General features: G+C 37.8%; 1 protein-coding gene across 1 annotated transcript in view; it reads left to right on the plus strand.

Moving 5' to 3' along the window:
* DTWD2 (DTW domain containing 2) overlaps window positions 1–16,993 on the plus strand; it is a 71,396-nt gene that overhangs the window by 23,143 nt on the left and 31,260 nt on the right. The window contains exons 2-3 of the mRNA XM_039567575.1: window positions 3,361–3,451; window positions 9,974–10,068. Coding sequence (XP_039423509.1) covers window positions 3,361–3,451; window positions 9,974–10,068 — 186 coding nt within the window. The remainder of the gene's footprint in view (window positions 1–3,360; window positions 3,452–9,973; window positions 10,069–16,993) is intronic.

The following is a 16,993-nucleotide window of genomic DNA, read 5'->3' on the forward strand; positions in this document are numbered from 1 at the left end:
TATTCTGAACATCATTCATTTAGATAAATAATGGAAAGAAAGCTATGAAGTCAATACAAAGCTGTCTTTTTCATATGGAGCACTCTTGGAAGATAAGCAATGATTATTTTATTCTTTTAGTCATGCCATTGTGATAGGTTACTTTGTCATAAGTTTTTTTAGACTTAGAAATGCTGTGTTGAAAAACAGGTAAGAATCCACTGGGTAGCTTTGAGCTGTACCAAAATTGCATACAGGTGAATAATACAACAAAAATTATCCTCTTTCAAGTCCTAATCCCCACCCACAAACTTTTCCTTAATATTCTGGACACTACTGCTCCTGCCTAGAGCTGATTGCTACTTTGATTTCCAGAAATGAGAGAAAGCTGATGTTCAGTGTAAAAGAAGTTCCTGGTGCTGCTCCTTCTCTTCTGTAACAGCAGCTGTGTATGTAGGGCAAGACTAAAACAGCATCCCTAAACAAAACAAAGCAAAACAAAAAAAAAAAGAAAAAAGAAAAAAAAAAGACAAAATGCCTTTTCTGCCTAGGGGGCCTTTCTCAGAGCCCAGACAGCTTTTGCGGTGGTGGAACAGAACTTGGTTTGTTCTGCAGTGCTTCCTGTCCCACAGATGTAGACTGATAATGTTGGTTTCATGTAGGAATAATGTTGAGGGTTTTTTGTGTCACAAATAACTGTTAGGTTCCAAAGCAAAATTACAGGAGTAAGTCTTGTGCCCTCAGGATGGGGTTGTAAAAGTAAGTATTCAGCATAATTAGGTACCTAATTGGGTGCTTAAAGTTAAGTGATGTATATGCATATGTAAGTAATTAAATTATATTGGGAAATTCTTTATTTGTCATAGACTGTGCTCTGCTCCCTACAGATCAAATTATAGACAGAATTTATTTTGCAACTAGTTGAAAATACTTACTTTCCAAGTAATTTCCTTCCATTTGTTTGGGTTTGTTGGTTTTTTTTTTTTCCTGTGAAATTAACAAAGCTTAAAACTACCTGTGAAAAATCAAAACCAGTGTGGAAAATACAAAAAGCATATGCCAAAGGGAGACTTGAAAGTAAGTTATATCTACTGAAATTTGTTATGATTAAACACCGTGCGGTCAGAAATCACTGGAAGCTCTTTTTGTGTGCTTATAAGAGGTAATGAACAGTGTAGCTCATTGGATTGAAGTCACCAGCTAACTGTTTTGGAACAGCTTGCTGTAGTAGATTTTCATGCCTTAATTTCTCTTCAGCAGAAAATTCCACAATGGGAAGAACTTTAACAACTTATCTTGTTAATGAAACCAGCTGTTGGAGTGAACCAGCTATTGGGGAGAAACCAAGGAATCACACTTCGTACACACACCTGAGTTTCTGTTAAACCTGATGATCACAAAGAGGGTGAACTTTGACTTAACAATCAGAGCACAGGCAACAAACAGCCTCCACAGTATTCGCTGCTTCTAGGTTGTTATCAAAACAGAGATTTCTGTTTAAATTGCTCACATGTGAGAAAATTTGAGAAAAGGCAATGAGATTACACTGGAGAACAACCCACTGGACTTGGAAGGGAGGTTGGTTTTGGTTCATTCATGATGCAGGTCCCTTGGGTAGCCTACTAAATGGTCAGATTACTGAGTGCATAATTTTAGGCCCAAAGCCTGGCTATTAATACAGCAGAATGTGCCAAATTTATGCAGCATTAGCAACAGGAAAATGCCAGCGCTAGAAGGAAAAACAGCAGGCTACTGGAACAGTATACCAGAAGAGTTATCAAAATAATTTCCAGTTTGTCATTAGGCTGATTTATTGTCTGTGGGCCTTTTAGTCTCAATATTTTAAATTAGTTTTTCTGCTGCTGATTTTGATAAGTACCAATTCCTTGTCTTGCATCAACATTCCCCCCACATCCTCACTTTGTATTTGGACTGGTGTTGGGTAACCTTTAACTGTCTACCCTGTGGAGAAGAGAATAGCCTCTGTGCCTCAGTAGCTGGGGCTAGAAGTACAGGTTTTATATTAGCACAGCCTATCAACTGATAAAGAGGAGCTTATCACTTGTTACTGCCTTTTTCCAGTGCTGCCATTTACTGTTAAATACTAATGTTTTAATAGGGAACAGTTGTACTGGCTTGGATCACTGTAACATTACTTAGTCCACCTGTCTGGATGTGTGCTCTTGTGAACAAGCAAATTCATTCTCAGTCAGGTTTATAATGAATTTAATCTGAACCTGTCTTCAGAATTCACTTCTTTGAATCACATCTGCTGCAGTGATTCATTGCTTACTGTCTCTCCTGTGTCAACGTATGAACTGTTAACAGTAAAGATTACAAGGAGGGTGCAGGTAAAATTGTGCTCCAAGTCCCTATAACTGTTGAAAATACTGACTTTGTATTTTTTAAGCTTAGAGAGATTTGTTTGCAGAGATGGTGTGATTTTAATTGGTGAATACAGGTAGTAGTTTACTGTTCAGAAAATTCATTTTTCTGAGTAGTTGAATAACGTGTGCAAGGAACCACAGTGACATCTGTACGTGCATGTGCACGTGAATGTGTGTTTTTCTGAAGTTACAATTCAATTTCTCTGTGAATAACTTCAAACTTACTTCTTTGCTTCTGTTTATTCTTGATCATTCAGCACATCAGTTTCATACTAAGCATAAGTTAATTTCTTTAGATACTGTTCTTCAGCTAGTCATTTCAGCATGAGCTTCAGGCACCAAAGAATTTAAAATAATTTTTATTTTCTTTTTTTCTGACTGAGATTAGATGTTCCTGATAAGGATTTTTCTGTTTTCATTCTACATGTGTGCTACATATTTCAGCATAGTTAGAATTATAAGAAATAAAAATACAGCATGTCTGGGGTTTCATGTGTTTATACTTCTAAAATATTATATTCTAATCAATCATTATAAATATTATATAAATTGTAAATATTGTATGTTCTATTATAGTTCATAAAATTGTTGAAACTAACTTGTTAGGAAAGCTAAATTTTATCTTTTTATTTTAATAGAAAATTTTATTAGCTTTTATTTTTTTAGACAATAAGCTCTATTAGACAATAAAGCTTATTGTCTAATAAGGTATGGATACTAGTAAGCTGCTCATCTTGAAGATGACAAAAGAATTTTTAGAGTGCTTTAACCCTAACCAAACCACAGGAAGGATCTGAGCACTGTTCTCAGAATGCTGTTTTAATGAAAGCCTTGCTTCTTTACTTCTAGAAGTGCAAGGAGTTTCAGGCATAAAATACAGTGTGGTTAGGGGAAGTGCTTAGGGAATACGATATGTGTTTGTGCAATGTATTTATATCCTCTTTCACAAACTGCTGATTACTTTTATTTTCTCTCACTCCCTTTTGCCATATAGCCGTCCTCAGAAGGTGTGTTTGTGTCCATTCCTGCCCGTACATCCGCTAAAGGTCTCCACCTGCTTGTATATAGTTCAGCATCCAGCAGAGGTGAGTAAAGCTGTGGTAACTGTGGGACTTTAGCTAGAATCCTAGTGCAGCAAATGGTAGGCAGGAGGAAACAGCTGTGCTGTCAACATCATTGTCATGCTTCGACCCCAGCCATCAGCTGAGTACCACGCAGTACCACAGTACTTTCCCCTCTAGTGGATGGGATGGGGATGAGAATCAGAGGGAGAAAAGATAAAACTTTCTGTGAGTGAGAAATTTAATAAATTAAACAAAGTGAAATATAGTACTACTAACAATAATACTAATATTAGCAAGTGATGCACAATACAGTGCTCGCCACATGCTGACTGATGCCAGCCCATCCCTTAGCAGCAGTTGGCAGCTCCTGACCATCCCTGGTTTAAATACTGGGCACAATATTTATGGTATGAAATATCCATGTTTAGCCAGTTTGACTCATCTGACCTGGACATGCTCCCTCAGGATTTCCTGTGTAGCTCCTCACTGGCAGAGCGTGAAACACTTGAGAAGTCCTTGGTTTAGGGTAAACACTACGTGACACACTGATGTTTTTGTTGTTGCTATCAACATTATTCTCATCCTGGATCCAAAACACAGCATTGTATCAGCTACTGGGAAAAAATTAATTCTATCTGAGCCAAACCCAGGGCAATCATAAAATGATTTTTCCTTTTAAACTTCATGACTGAATTCCAGTTCATCTGCGTTGCTATATTGTTTGTTCAGTTTTTCTGAATTACTGTATCTTCTGAAATCACACCTTATTTCTGCAATTCCATGCATGCAAGACATCTCAACTGTATAGTCCTGCTAGAATTAAAATCTACTTGCCTTTGTACAAATTGAAATAATTAAATAACATTATTATTAAATAACATAAAGGCACATGGTGTGATTCATGGGGTATCCTGTGCAAGGCCAGGAGCTGGACTCGATGATCCTCAAGGGTTCCTTCCAAATCAGTGTATTCTGTGATTCTGTGATTCTATCAACACAATGTTTCACGGAAATGTTTAGAGTTGATCCATGGAGAAATGTATTTTGATTATAGCAGTCATCTTTTAATGATGTTAGTGTTCTGTTAAAACTATGAATTAAGCTATTCATCTTAGCGTTGACTTTAGCTATTTACCCAATGAAAAACTACGGTTCAGCTTCAGAACAGTATGTTTTGGTTTACCAACAGGAGAACATATATTGATGTTTTTCTCTTTGGTTGACAGTGGCCTATGGAGGTGGATCATAAGTCATTTAGAAATTGCAGCATAGTTACACAGATTTGGGTAGATGCTGGGTCTACAAATTAGACTGTGGAATTCAGAAAACTGTACTCTCATGGTCCAGCTGTTTGCTTGACATTATACAGTTGCTTAATCAACATGCAAAGAGTCATTTCCTGAAGGAACTTAAGCAAAATACAAAAAAATCAAATTTAAGAAAAAGTCTTCTCTCACAGAGAAATAAAACAGAAGCCATGAGATATTTGGGCCCTAAATGGGAAAACTGACTTTTAATGGACCGCTTATAATAGGAATACTCTTCCATGTTACTTGTTATTTCAAAAGTAACTAAATATACGCTTAAGTCACTTGCTGGGAAAAAGAAGTTTAAAAATATGCCAGAGATATTGAACTGGCATTTTAATTGTGTGGAATTTCCTATTTATGGTAGAGGGTATTAGAAAAAGTTTGCAGATTTTCTAAATTTAATACACCATTCCAGTGTCTGGCTGGAAGGCTATCTACAGTTTTTTAGTTAACCAGCAATCACAACAGCTGTTACAATGGGATGCAAGTTTTCCATTAGTCTATATTACATAGTGATAATTCATACAATAAACTATCATTGGAAGACCACTTTATGGTAACTATCCAACTATATGAGGGGCCTTGGCTTAGCAGAGATCAGTCCTATTAAATGGTGGGAAGCTAAGAACATCTTACAGTGATCTTTGGAAGTGTTATCTTACATGGTCACAGCTGGTGCTTTTGATTGCTTAACTGCAGAGGCGTACATGACAAAAGGTAAGTTCCCTTTGCTTGTAGCTGCTCATACTCAAAACACAATCAGTCTTGAAGACAGATAAGCCTTCTGGACTGTATCTGATCCTTCAGTCTGCCATTGCATTACAGACACACTAACAATCTGTTTCAAAAACATTCCATTAAACTAAGCAGGTAGTGAATGTCTTTCCCCTGCTGCACATCAGTCCTAACTGTCATCCCCCATGTGCTTTATTATTGGCTTTGGAAGTATGCAGTGCATTGGAGTAAGCCTTCAACTATGGTCAAATGATACTATTGAGACTGGTATTGAGGTAAGATAGTAATGTAGAAAGTCAGGAAAAACATTTCCTGTGCTCTGATTAATGTGACTAATGTCTTTACGTTCACACTACCCAGAGGCCAAGCTGCCAGATAGACCTATACAGGTATCAGGTATTGTGAAAGAGAGAGGAATCACTTATTGTAAATAACACTGGATCACAAGTGAGAAATCCTACTATCAAACGTCTTTTTTGCATAATAGGCACGTGAATTATTTTGATTTTTATTTGTGAAGGACTCCAAAGATAATTCAGCATTCCATGACAAGGTGTAAATACTTGTTTTCAGATCAGTGTTATTGTACCAATGCTCATCATGAGAATAATTTAAAAACTAAATATATAGAAACCCAGCAGCAGGACTAGTGCAGAGGTGATGGAATAATTTGCTCAGTCTGATTTATTTTTCTTCTTTGCATGTAGATAAATATATATATATAAAAGTAAATAAAATAATTTGTCATTTTTCCTTTTTCATGCCTGCTGTTATGATCCATAGGTCAGTGGCATAGCTAGGTGTAAAAAGCCTTTTTTGTCTTACCTTTGTCTTTGATCATTCTTGAAATGACTGCTAGTAGGATGTAGGCCATTATGTACTTTTCAAAACCTGACCGATGGGTGTAACTCAGGACAAAACCCCAAGGCATAGCAGAAGGTATTGGTTTAAGTTGTTCTTGTTCCCTGCCTTCTTCCTTTCTGTAAGAATTTTCCATATTAACCATCTGGGAAGAAAATTTAGACTGTGTGTATTTAATGATTTTGTATATTGATTTAATGCCAGTAATTAGCTTTAAGTGGCTCATTATAATGCCTCTTCTGTATAAGTATTTCTTAACAGTAAGAATCACGTGTGTGGGGGAAATTCTTTCTGCTTGTCCTAAAAATTCATAAGCAAACATGAAGGAAATATATACCCACTGGCTTTAACAAATATTTGTATTAGTTTGAACTGTCGTTTCATTGTAGATAGATAAAGCTCTCATAACCAAAATTAACACAAATTCCCAGAAAACAAAAAAACGATGCAAAAAATTGGATTCAGCCTGGCAGGAATGGTGTTAGCTTTTCACACTGCAGCTCTCAGAGAGCTGTGCCCCCAGTGTTTGGACTACTGCTGAGCAGTGCTCACACAGCATCAGGCCTGTGCCTCCAAAACTGCCTTCAAAGGCCAGTACCCTGGGGGTGGCCAAGACATTGGAGGGCACATAGTGAAGCTTTTTCCTGGTCTTAAAATTAAGAGTCAAACACGGTTAGAAGGGGAAAAAGGATTTTACCTTGGTATTTATTTTAAGGCTCCTTAGGTGCACTGCGTCCAGGTCGAATGCACCAAAATGCACACCGCAATGCACCCCCAAAAGATCAGGTATAACATTATAGGTCTTTACTAATTAGCATATCTATCAAAAATTCCCCAACGAGAGGCTTGAATGAGGCCCCCCCCCCCCTCCCCAAGGAGCCTTCTCCTGGATGGTTCTATCTTGATTTACAGAATATGTTCTGGAGAGGACCTTGGGGTCTGGGGCACACTAACCCCTACCTATGGAGCTTCTAAAATGTTTAGTCTCCTAGCTGAACAAGCAAGTCCAAGAATGTAGGCAAAAAACACTAAGAATAAAGAAGTTGTAAAAAAGTATACTGGGTATAAAAGAAAAAGCAAAAATCTTCATGGCATCAATAGCTGGAGCAGCTAAGTCTGGCTGACCAGAGGGATATTCCATACCATATGACAACACAGTAAGAGCTGGGGGAGGTGGGTGAGGAATGGCATCCCTCATTGAGGCTTGTGTATGAACTGCTACATGTGCTGAGGCCCTGCTTCCCGGGAAGTGGCTGCAATTTGCCTGCTGATAGAAAATGAATAAAATATATTTATTTTCCTTTGCTTCTGCCCATGGCCTTTTCAACCTGCAAGTTCATTTACATCATATTTCCCCACCCTGTTCTGCTGAGAAGGGAGAGTGGTTGGTGGGCACCTGGAGGCCAACCAAGGTCATCCCACCACATAAGTCCTTCTGTCTTGTTTCTATCTATGTACTTCAATGGTCAAATAATGAATAAACAAAGAGCTTCAAATGACTGTTAGGATGCTGAGAAGAACAAAGGAGAGTAACTGCTCACTTTCAAACCAGTAAATAGAAAACTTCTGGTATGATAATGTTATATATAGACTAGATAAACACAAAATTTTTAATGAGGAAGATGATAAACAAATGAAACCTTTTTTAGTGTTAGTTTGACTTAGCTTTTCTTAAGCTTCTGTTCTGAATGTCTTTCAGCTTTGCATTTTGTGTTGTAGCTTCCTATTTATTTAGGTTCTATTGTTTTTAGGCTGGAAAATTCCATTTCCTCTGGTGCTAAGAGAATGTATTTATTTGATATGAAAGGTAATTCTCAAGTAAGGAGACGACATTGGAAAGAACCATTGAATAATGTTCTCCTGACTTATGACAGCTCTTTTGGTTTTGCTTATCAGAGACAAATAGTTGATTTTTTTCCAGTTCCTTTATTACCACTTCTTACATTCTTATGAAGAAGAGAGGCTTCTGACTGCTGAATTGGAATGTTATTTAATTGTGATAAAATAAAGACAAATAATACTGTACCACTGTTGATGGCTTATTCTGCTTTGCTGAAGTACAAGAAATTGATGACAGTTTGGAGGATATTTCTCCCTCCCATTGCTGGCACTTGGCTCCCAAGGTACTTTGATCTTCTTCTGTCCCTAGGAGACATCATGCTGCTGCTACCATGAAAAATGGTGGTGGATGTAGCAAGACAACTACTCCTTCAACTCAACGATGTTTTATTTATAGGGGATCCGTTCAGGTTCAGAAAGGTTCAGAAAAAGTGAAATTAATAAAAGTTTTAGGCAACAGTACTAAGTCTTCACAAAACTATTTTAATAGCACTTTGGTAGCAAGATCAAATATATGATATGAGAGTGCAGGCAGCTGCACACTGATATTTGTGGAAGCAACATCTGCCCAGAATGAGTTAATCAGAGCCTCATGTGTTCACAAATACTTTGCTGTTGAGATATGGCTCTTAACTCAAAAGGCAGACCAAACCCTCCCTCCCTACCCCGGGTTTCATTAATTAATCCCATGGTTTAGGGACTGATGTTTGGATGTTCATTGTCTGAATCATGAGACATTCAGGTTGAGAATATTGTTAAGAATTCATTTCCTTTACTGGATTTAGGGCTTTCATGATCCTTACCTAATGTCTAGTGTCTTGCCTCCTGCTAGATTCCGCTAATAACCTTCCTTTGTTCATCTTATGATAAATAGAGAAACTGAAACTTCCCTTCACTTTTTGGTTGGCTTGCTGTCTTCACCAAGTGCAAGATAAAACTATGCTTCCACTTCCTTGATGGGAAAACAAAACTTGACATCCCACAAACTGAAGCTCAATTTGTACTAATTCTTGTCTAGACACAAAGTTCATTGCCAGCTGAGCTAAAAGAAGCACAGAAATATATTGCTCTGTTTGAGAAGTGGATGGTTTGCTTCAGCTGTCATTACTTCCTTCTTCCTCCACTTTCTGAAGTTCTGCTTCAACACAACTCTCTTTAATGCTCTTTGAGAATTGAAGAGCCCCTGCTCCCCACCCAGGCATGGTGGTCACCTTCCTCATGGTGGTCACCTTCCTCATGGTGGCACAAATATGTATACAGGTGCCTGGTCACCACAGCCTGAATGGCATGAGGCAGAGCCTTCGTGGCAGTGTAGGTGTCATTGTCCAGGTTACTCTGAAATGAAGTGACAGCAGAGTGGAGATGTTTGCATTTCACGCTCTCTGTTCTCATACAACCCATGCTGTTATTTTTAGCATCTGTTTGTGGAAATTGAGCCCTACCCTAGTTTTCTACTGATTCTGATACTATTACATTAATGCTAATGCTTTTTTTTTTATCTGCTGTTTATTATTCTGTGATTTTCTCTGAAGTTTTGTTACTGGTTTTGATACTGATAACCTAGTTCAAATTTATGCTGATGATCATAGATTAATTGAGACTACGTTCAATATTTCAATCAAAAGAGTACAATTTGAAGCGTCAAGATTGGGTATTTTTTTTGGAAGATTTTTTGTCCTGTTACCTGGTAAAATTTTTTCTATATCTGTAGTCAACAGAATTTGATAATGAAAACATTAACAATTCATAGAAGCCTTTCTTGATTTTATTCAAAAGTAACTTTGTTTTTTTTTTACAGGAAAGTCGAGTGTTAAGAACGGTACCTTTACTAGCAGCCTGTCTCCCTCCAGACAAATGTAAAATTTTGGTTGGTCGACGTTTTAATGAAGACAGGTGAGCAGGCTTGCCTGTGCATTTTCTGGTTCTCTGTAAATTATAGGAACATATCTTTCAGTGTCTTTATTAATAGCCAACAGTGTTCTTAATTTTTATTTCAAGTATGCATGCTCACTTTTTGATATAAGCTTCTGATTTCCAAAGATAGTCAGAAACACTTGATATTCTTCCTTTAGGTTGTAGTCTCAGTTTTGTGCTCTTGGAATGTTCAGATAGTTACTCTCAAACTTAGCTGTTCCACTTCTGTTCTTTAGTAGTACTAGATCTGTCTTGCTATTCTGTTTTGTTCTTTTTTGATTTGCTTTATCTGACTAACCATTTGGTGTCACTGAAGTAAAACCAATAATTTTTACTCAAAGTGTGGCTGCTTGAGAAAGCAGCCTCGTAGTGAGAAACTCTTAAAATTTGAAAAATCTATATTCACTTTCTTCTTCCTCCTTTCTTATGAATCTTTCTTATGAATTTCTTCCTCCTTCCTCCTTTCTTATGAATTATACGAAAGCATAGCTTTCAGAATTTTTTAAATTATTTTTTTTCTAATATTCTGAGACCTTGGAAGATACTGCTTTCCCATATAGCATCTTTAATCTTCATTAGATGAAGCTTAATCTTAGAAACCAGGTTTTGGTACTAATGCCAGTGAATTTTACTACATACATTCTTAGTAAAGCAAATAGAAGTCATGAATACTTATGAAGGATATTAATTCTCAAATTGAGTCAAATCCTTAGAGGACACTGTAGAGTTCAGTGTACAAAAACATTGGAAGGTAATACAGAAGGAAGCTTTCACATCTTTGTGCTGCCTGTATATTAACTAGAAAACATTAAAAATACATTGCTTTTCGTTTCGTCTTCTATGATAATAACTCTAATAATTATCTAAAAAGTTCTAGGCTACAGGAAAATTTTACTCCCTTCCTGTTAAACTTGAAAATGAAGCAACTTTTCAAACTGATATGCATCGGGTAGAACAGTGTCAATACAGTCTGTGCCTAGTAAATCTCCTTTGAATTATTTTAAAATTGATGATTACAGTATTAAAGCTGCTTCAAGTTTGAATGCAGAGGTGTTTCTCTAAACTAGAGGATCCTATTTAGGTCAAAACCACTTGTGGAACATCTCAGCCTCAGAATAATTTGAATAGATTCATGATTACTTAGTTTCTATTAGATTTTTTTGCCATTAAACCCACTGGAGGTGGTGATAGAAATGAACATTTTCATTAGGTTAATAGGAATTTTGGTGATCTGTCTTACTCAGGTTTGGCACTAAACTTACCACTTTCAGCATCTGCAGTGTGTCTGCTTGGTACTGTGGATGTGAGACTGCAGAAATTGGGAGTGCTAAGTCATTGAGTTTTTGCCCAGCTTCTTGGGAAGAGGAAGGAAGAGTAATGGAGAAAAGTTATTTTCCATCTTTGCAGTGTGTTATTTCTACATGTTTTTTCTTCTTATCTATAAATGCATTCTGTCAATGTTTTAAGCAATATTCCTTCCTTGTAACAACAAAGGAACAGGCATTTTGCAGACTTGTAGAAGCATCTCAGTGTTTACTGTAAATGGGAAGGGCTATACTGGCCCCTGATCTTAGGGTGAAAGTCTCTGCTAATGGGACTCCTAAAGCCTCATAAATTGCACTGCTTCATCTTACGTTTTATGACACATTAAACTAAGCAGGACTTGTTTGTTTTCTGGATTTCTTAAAAGCCATGCTGTCTGTAAGCAATTTGGTACCTACTGTACAAGCAATTTAATCAACCATGCCCCCTGTCAGGGCAAGACTTCTGTCTTTGTTGCTTTGAAGAAATAAATTATTACAGAATGCTTGCTGATACATTTTAGAAGTATCATTGTTTTGAAGCACATAAAGGCCATTCCTTTGCTTTTTGTTGATTTTGTCTGATAGTATTTGTGTCCTTTGCTGCTGCCACCAGAAGTGCGTGGTTTGGAAGGGTATAAACCAGTATAACTCAAAATCTCTGCTGTTGCTGACCTTGCATGTGGACAGTGCCTGCAGATGGAGGCGTAATGTGGTGCACACATTCTTTCTCTGCATACATGTAGAAGCCCTACCATGCAGCAGACCTGGCAAAGTGATGACCTGGACGGTTGCCCATACCCTTGTAAATAATCATAATAGAATGGTAGTGGACATATTTGTATTATTACAGGATCTAGCTCTTGGCAACAGCTCTGAAAACTTAGAATAGTTCAAGGCAACCTTTGTGAGCATAAGTAATTGTCATTATGGATTTGAGTGAAAACTAAGCCTATGCAGCAGCTGATTTTCTTTGGAAGTCTCCATCACAGCAACTCTAGCAGTGGCATGCCAACCAGCAAACTGACAGCTGTGAATCCATAGCTGGCAGAGGTCTGTTTTCAGGGGAAATGTACACACCATCTCACCTGGGTAGCTCTCAGTGCCCATCTCTTGAAGGGGAAGGCAAGTTTGCTGTTTGCTGTATCTTGGTTATTTTTCCTATGCTTTGCAATCAGCATCCAAAATGTATGAGGAGAACAAAGGGATCTTACAAGGAGCTCCAGAACTGCATCCTACAGAATAACTGGCATGACCTGAATGAAAGTGGAACATTTAGATATTTGATGTTATGACAATAAGACTGAAAATCAGAATTTTAACTTTTTTTTGGTGTTTGGGTGAAAGAGTAAACATAACCCACTTTTTTTTTTTTGGTAAAATTTACTCAGTTCCTTCTTGGGTACACTTTTTTCATGTGGTTGAAAACTGATACATGAATTATGTAGATTACATTTACCTTATTTTTGATTGGACTATACTGCAGAAGAGCTAAAGAACCAACTTTGGGAAGTCTTTCCAGAACTTGATGTCTTCAGCATATAATTGACACCATAATGGTAAAGATGAGAAGGAATTAATCTAGTTTTTTTAAGAGCTAGTATGTGATTCTTCCTAGTCTTCTCTAGTCTTCCCATAAACTGGCATTTTAATTCTGCTGAAAATATGAGGTATTTGCATGGTGATTTGGCTTATCAGATTTCTCAGTTAAAAGACCAGTTCCATTGGTTATCTGGATATTTTTGCCCCAAATACTCAAAGGCTTTAACTCTGACCTTTTTTGTGGTATTGATTACATGAATGTCAGATACTAGGATTAATCTTTGATGTACTAAAATGATTGAGCTAAAAGTGAACAGTTTGGCAGGAGTATTTAGAGCATGGTGGTACTGTAAAAATAACACTTTTGTGAGTTGTTAATATTAGCTGTTTTCTTTTCCTTCACTGAAAATGGAATGTTATTGTTGGTACATGTGATATGGTAAGCGAGGGCAGTTGAAATATACAAGTGTGGGGGAGGACAGAGGGGTAGCTAGGGCATCTGTTGTCTCAGTTTGTTAAAGTAATTACTCGTTCCTGAATACAAAGTTAAGGTATAATTTATATAGCTGGACATATACTGTATAGTATGGTTTTCTGAAACTGCAATTATGACAGCATTTATATTTGAAGGATGTCTATTAAAATGCTCTCTATAAAGACACAAAACTTAAAAAAAGTGGAATGTAGCAGGGTGGGCAAAAAAATGTGCTAATGTCTTCCCTGCATTGTTCACAGAATTGTATCTAATGATTACAGTATATATGAGCAGTATATTTGCTATCACTATGGAAATGTTAGGGTAGAAACAACTATAGTCTCATATGCATGATAAAATACAATTTATTGGATTCATGTTCTTTTTAGGCTACTAATAAAATTTTGTAGGCAATTGTTTTTGAATAGTAATACTGTTCCACTCAGCAGTAATTTTGGGCATATATTGAACAGAGATAACAACTGTATCTAAAGTCTAACATGTCAAAAATTGGAATTATTTTAATTTTATACCATAGTTTTATAAAAAACCTTGTCACTATTGCATTTAAGTTTCATTTTATATTTTGTGACTATTTGCATGGGGTGGTTTTGCATTTATTTTATTTTTCTGAAAAAGTAATCTAATTCTCAAGCCTTCCCTCTTTGCAAATATTCACACCTTGGTGATTCTGGATGCTATGATAAAATTATAGATTCTAATGAATGAAAACTTACAAGAAAACAGATGCAGATATCTCTGCATCCACCACCCTGTAGGGATGGATGTGAGGACAATTACAAATTTATCTGCATTGCTCTCTGAAATCAAACTACACAAAGTGCTGGATTCTGCACCTACGATGGGGCAAGTCTGGCTGTATGTATAGACTGGGGAATGAGATGCTGGAGAGCAGCGCCATGGAAAGGGACCTGGTGGTCCTGGTCATGGTGAGTTAAACATAAGCCAGCAGTGCCCTGGCAGCCAGGAGGGCCAGGAGGGCCACCCGTGTGCTGGGGGCATGAGGGACAGCATCGCCAGCCGGGCAAGGGAGGGGATTGTCCCATTGTGCTCTGCTCTGGGGCGGCCTCACCTCGAGTGCTGGGCGCAGGTCTGGGTGCCACAACACAGAAAAGCCACTGAGCTGTTAGAGAGTGTCCAAAGGAGGGCACGAGGATGGTGAAGGGCCTTGAGGGGAAGCCGTGTGAGGAGTGGCTGAGGTCACTTGGTCTGTTCAGCCTGGAGGAGACTGAGGGGAGACCTCACTGCAGTTACAACTTCCTTGTGAGGGGAAGAGGAGGGGCAGTCTCTCTTGTGACCAGTAACAGGACCCGAGGGAATGGCCTGAAGTTGTGCCAGGGGTTGTTTAGGTTGGATATCAGGAAAAGGTTTTTCGCCGAGAGGGTGGTTGGGCACTGGAACAGGCTCCCCAGGGAAGTGGTCACAGTACCAAGCCTGTTTGAGTTCAATAAGCATTTGGACAATACTCTCAAATACATGGTGTGACTCTTGGGGTGTCCTGAACACGGCCAGGAATTGAGTCAGTGATCCTTGTGGGTCCCTTGCAACTTAGCATATTCTATGATTCTATGGTTCTATGATTCTATGAAATCTCAGGATAGTTGCCAGCACTCCTGCAGTTCAGTGGTTTAGATCAGAAATTAATGGACCACTTGGGAAAATTTGTAGCTTCACTTTTGAAGTAATAAAATGCAATTTATTTCTGTTGATTTTATAAAGCTGTTTAATGTAATTTTATACAGTAGGTATGGCACTTTCTAGTGCTTTTTCACAAAGAAGACCTCTTACTATATCAAATACCAACTAATTGAGTTTTGCCACTTAGCAAATAATATAAAACTGTTTACAAGTGATGATTCTTTATTCAGGTAACTTTTTAGTGAGGGGTTTTTGTGTGCTTTGGTGTCATTATGCTATCAAACTAAATTCACACATTTTTGCTCCTTACCTCAATCAAGAATGACTAGATACAGGCAGAGATCATCAGCCTGTCGCAGCTTTTGTTCATTCTGTGTGTGAAAGTAATTAGTGCTGGCTAATTGAACATGTGCTAATTTGCATCTGAAACTGTACTTTACCATATCAGATTTCAGATTTCTCAATATAATTTGGGTAACATGCTCTCTATTTTTCCATTGAATATTATAGCCTTCAGCTTTGCAGTCAATCCATAGCAGTTCCTTTCTGCCACTCCTTCCTCCTCACACTTTTCCTCTCCCTCAGTGTGTGTGCTCTCCACAGGCTGGAGCTCCCTTCTGGGCATATTCACAGGGAACACACAACAGCTCTTGCAGTTTACTCTCTACCAAAACCTTGACATGAACCTGGCAGAGCGTATGTCACATATGGGGAGACCTTCTCTCTCTCTACAACTACCTGAAAAGAGATTATAATGAGGTGGGTCTTGGTTTCTTCTCCGAAATAACAAGCAACAGACAGGACAAGAGGAAATGGCCCTCAAGATGTGCTTCAATGAGAGATTTAGATTGGAAAATGTCTTCACCAAAAGGACTGTCAGGCAGTGGAACAGGCTGCCTAGGAAAGTGGTTGAGTCACCATCCCAGGAGGTATTTATAAGACCTGTAGATAGGGAGTCTGGGGATGTTGTTTAGTGGTGGACTTGGCAGTGTTAAGTGTCCAGTTGGACTTGATTGTCTTTGAGGTCCTTTCCAATGTAAACAAGTCTGTGATGATCCTTGTGCTAATGTTTCTGTTCTTAAATATTACACCTTACATACAAAAAGTAGATAAATGATAAAAAAGTAGATAAAAAAGAGGCACTCTTGCTGGGTATCTCTTAAGCTTCAGTCCTGATCCTAAGGGCCTCTTTCTGAATGTGGAAATGACAGAGGGTTTTTGCCTTTATTTTTGTCCATTTTATTACCTGATGGGAATTAGTACCTTATTGGAATTATGGCAGTCTGCAGTCTTCCAAGCTCAGGAGTACTGAGAGAGGCAAAGGCACCTGCCTGTAACTAAGGTGAAATAGTAAAAATGGTAAGAAAAACTGAGAAGTCCCCATTAACCTGATGGTTTTCTACAGATAATATGTTAACATCTGTTCTTTATTATTAGTATTGTTTGCTACTAAATGGCAGTGTTATATTTCTAAAACTTGAATGCTTGCCTTTCACACCGTCAAAGTTTAACAGATCCATGTTGAATTAAAACCACTTAGAGAGTTTGAGAGCAACCGAGTATAGATGTGTAATGAAAATGTTTATGGTACGAAAATGGGATTATGTTTAAATTACATACTCAAGAGCATGCATCCCAGAAATAATAAAATGCTACTTGTCTTAAGTACAGTCATGAGAATGTATAAATCTTCTGTGACAAAGTGGTTGGATATTCAGGCATGAATGAAACATCTGAATAGCTCTGCTTAGCAGAGATTGTTGTCACACTAAATGGATTATAAAGGCCTGCAATACCTGCTGCATGCCAAAACTAAAGCTGATTTGTAAGAGAAGCAAGTATTGCAAGTATTTCTCTTATAGAGTTCAAGACGGTAGTTGTATTTTACAACCTAAATTTTAAATTGTGTCATCTGTTTGAGCTTTAT

Source organism: Corvus cornix, chromosome Z (genome assembly GCF_000738735.6).
Source record: "Corvus cornix cornix isolate S_Up_H32 chromosome Z, ASM73873v5, whole genome shotgun sequence".
NCBI classification, from domain to species: domain Eukaryota; kingdom Metazoa; phylum Chordata; class Aves; order Passeriformes; family Corvidae; genus Corvus; species Corvus cornix.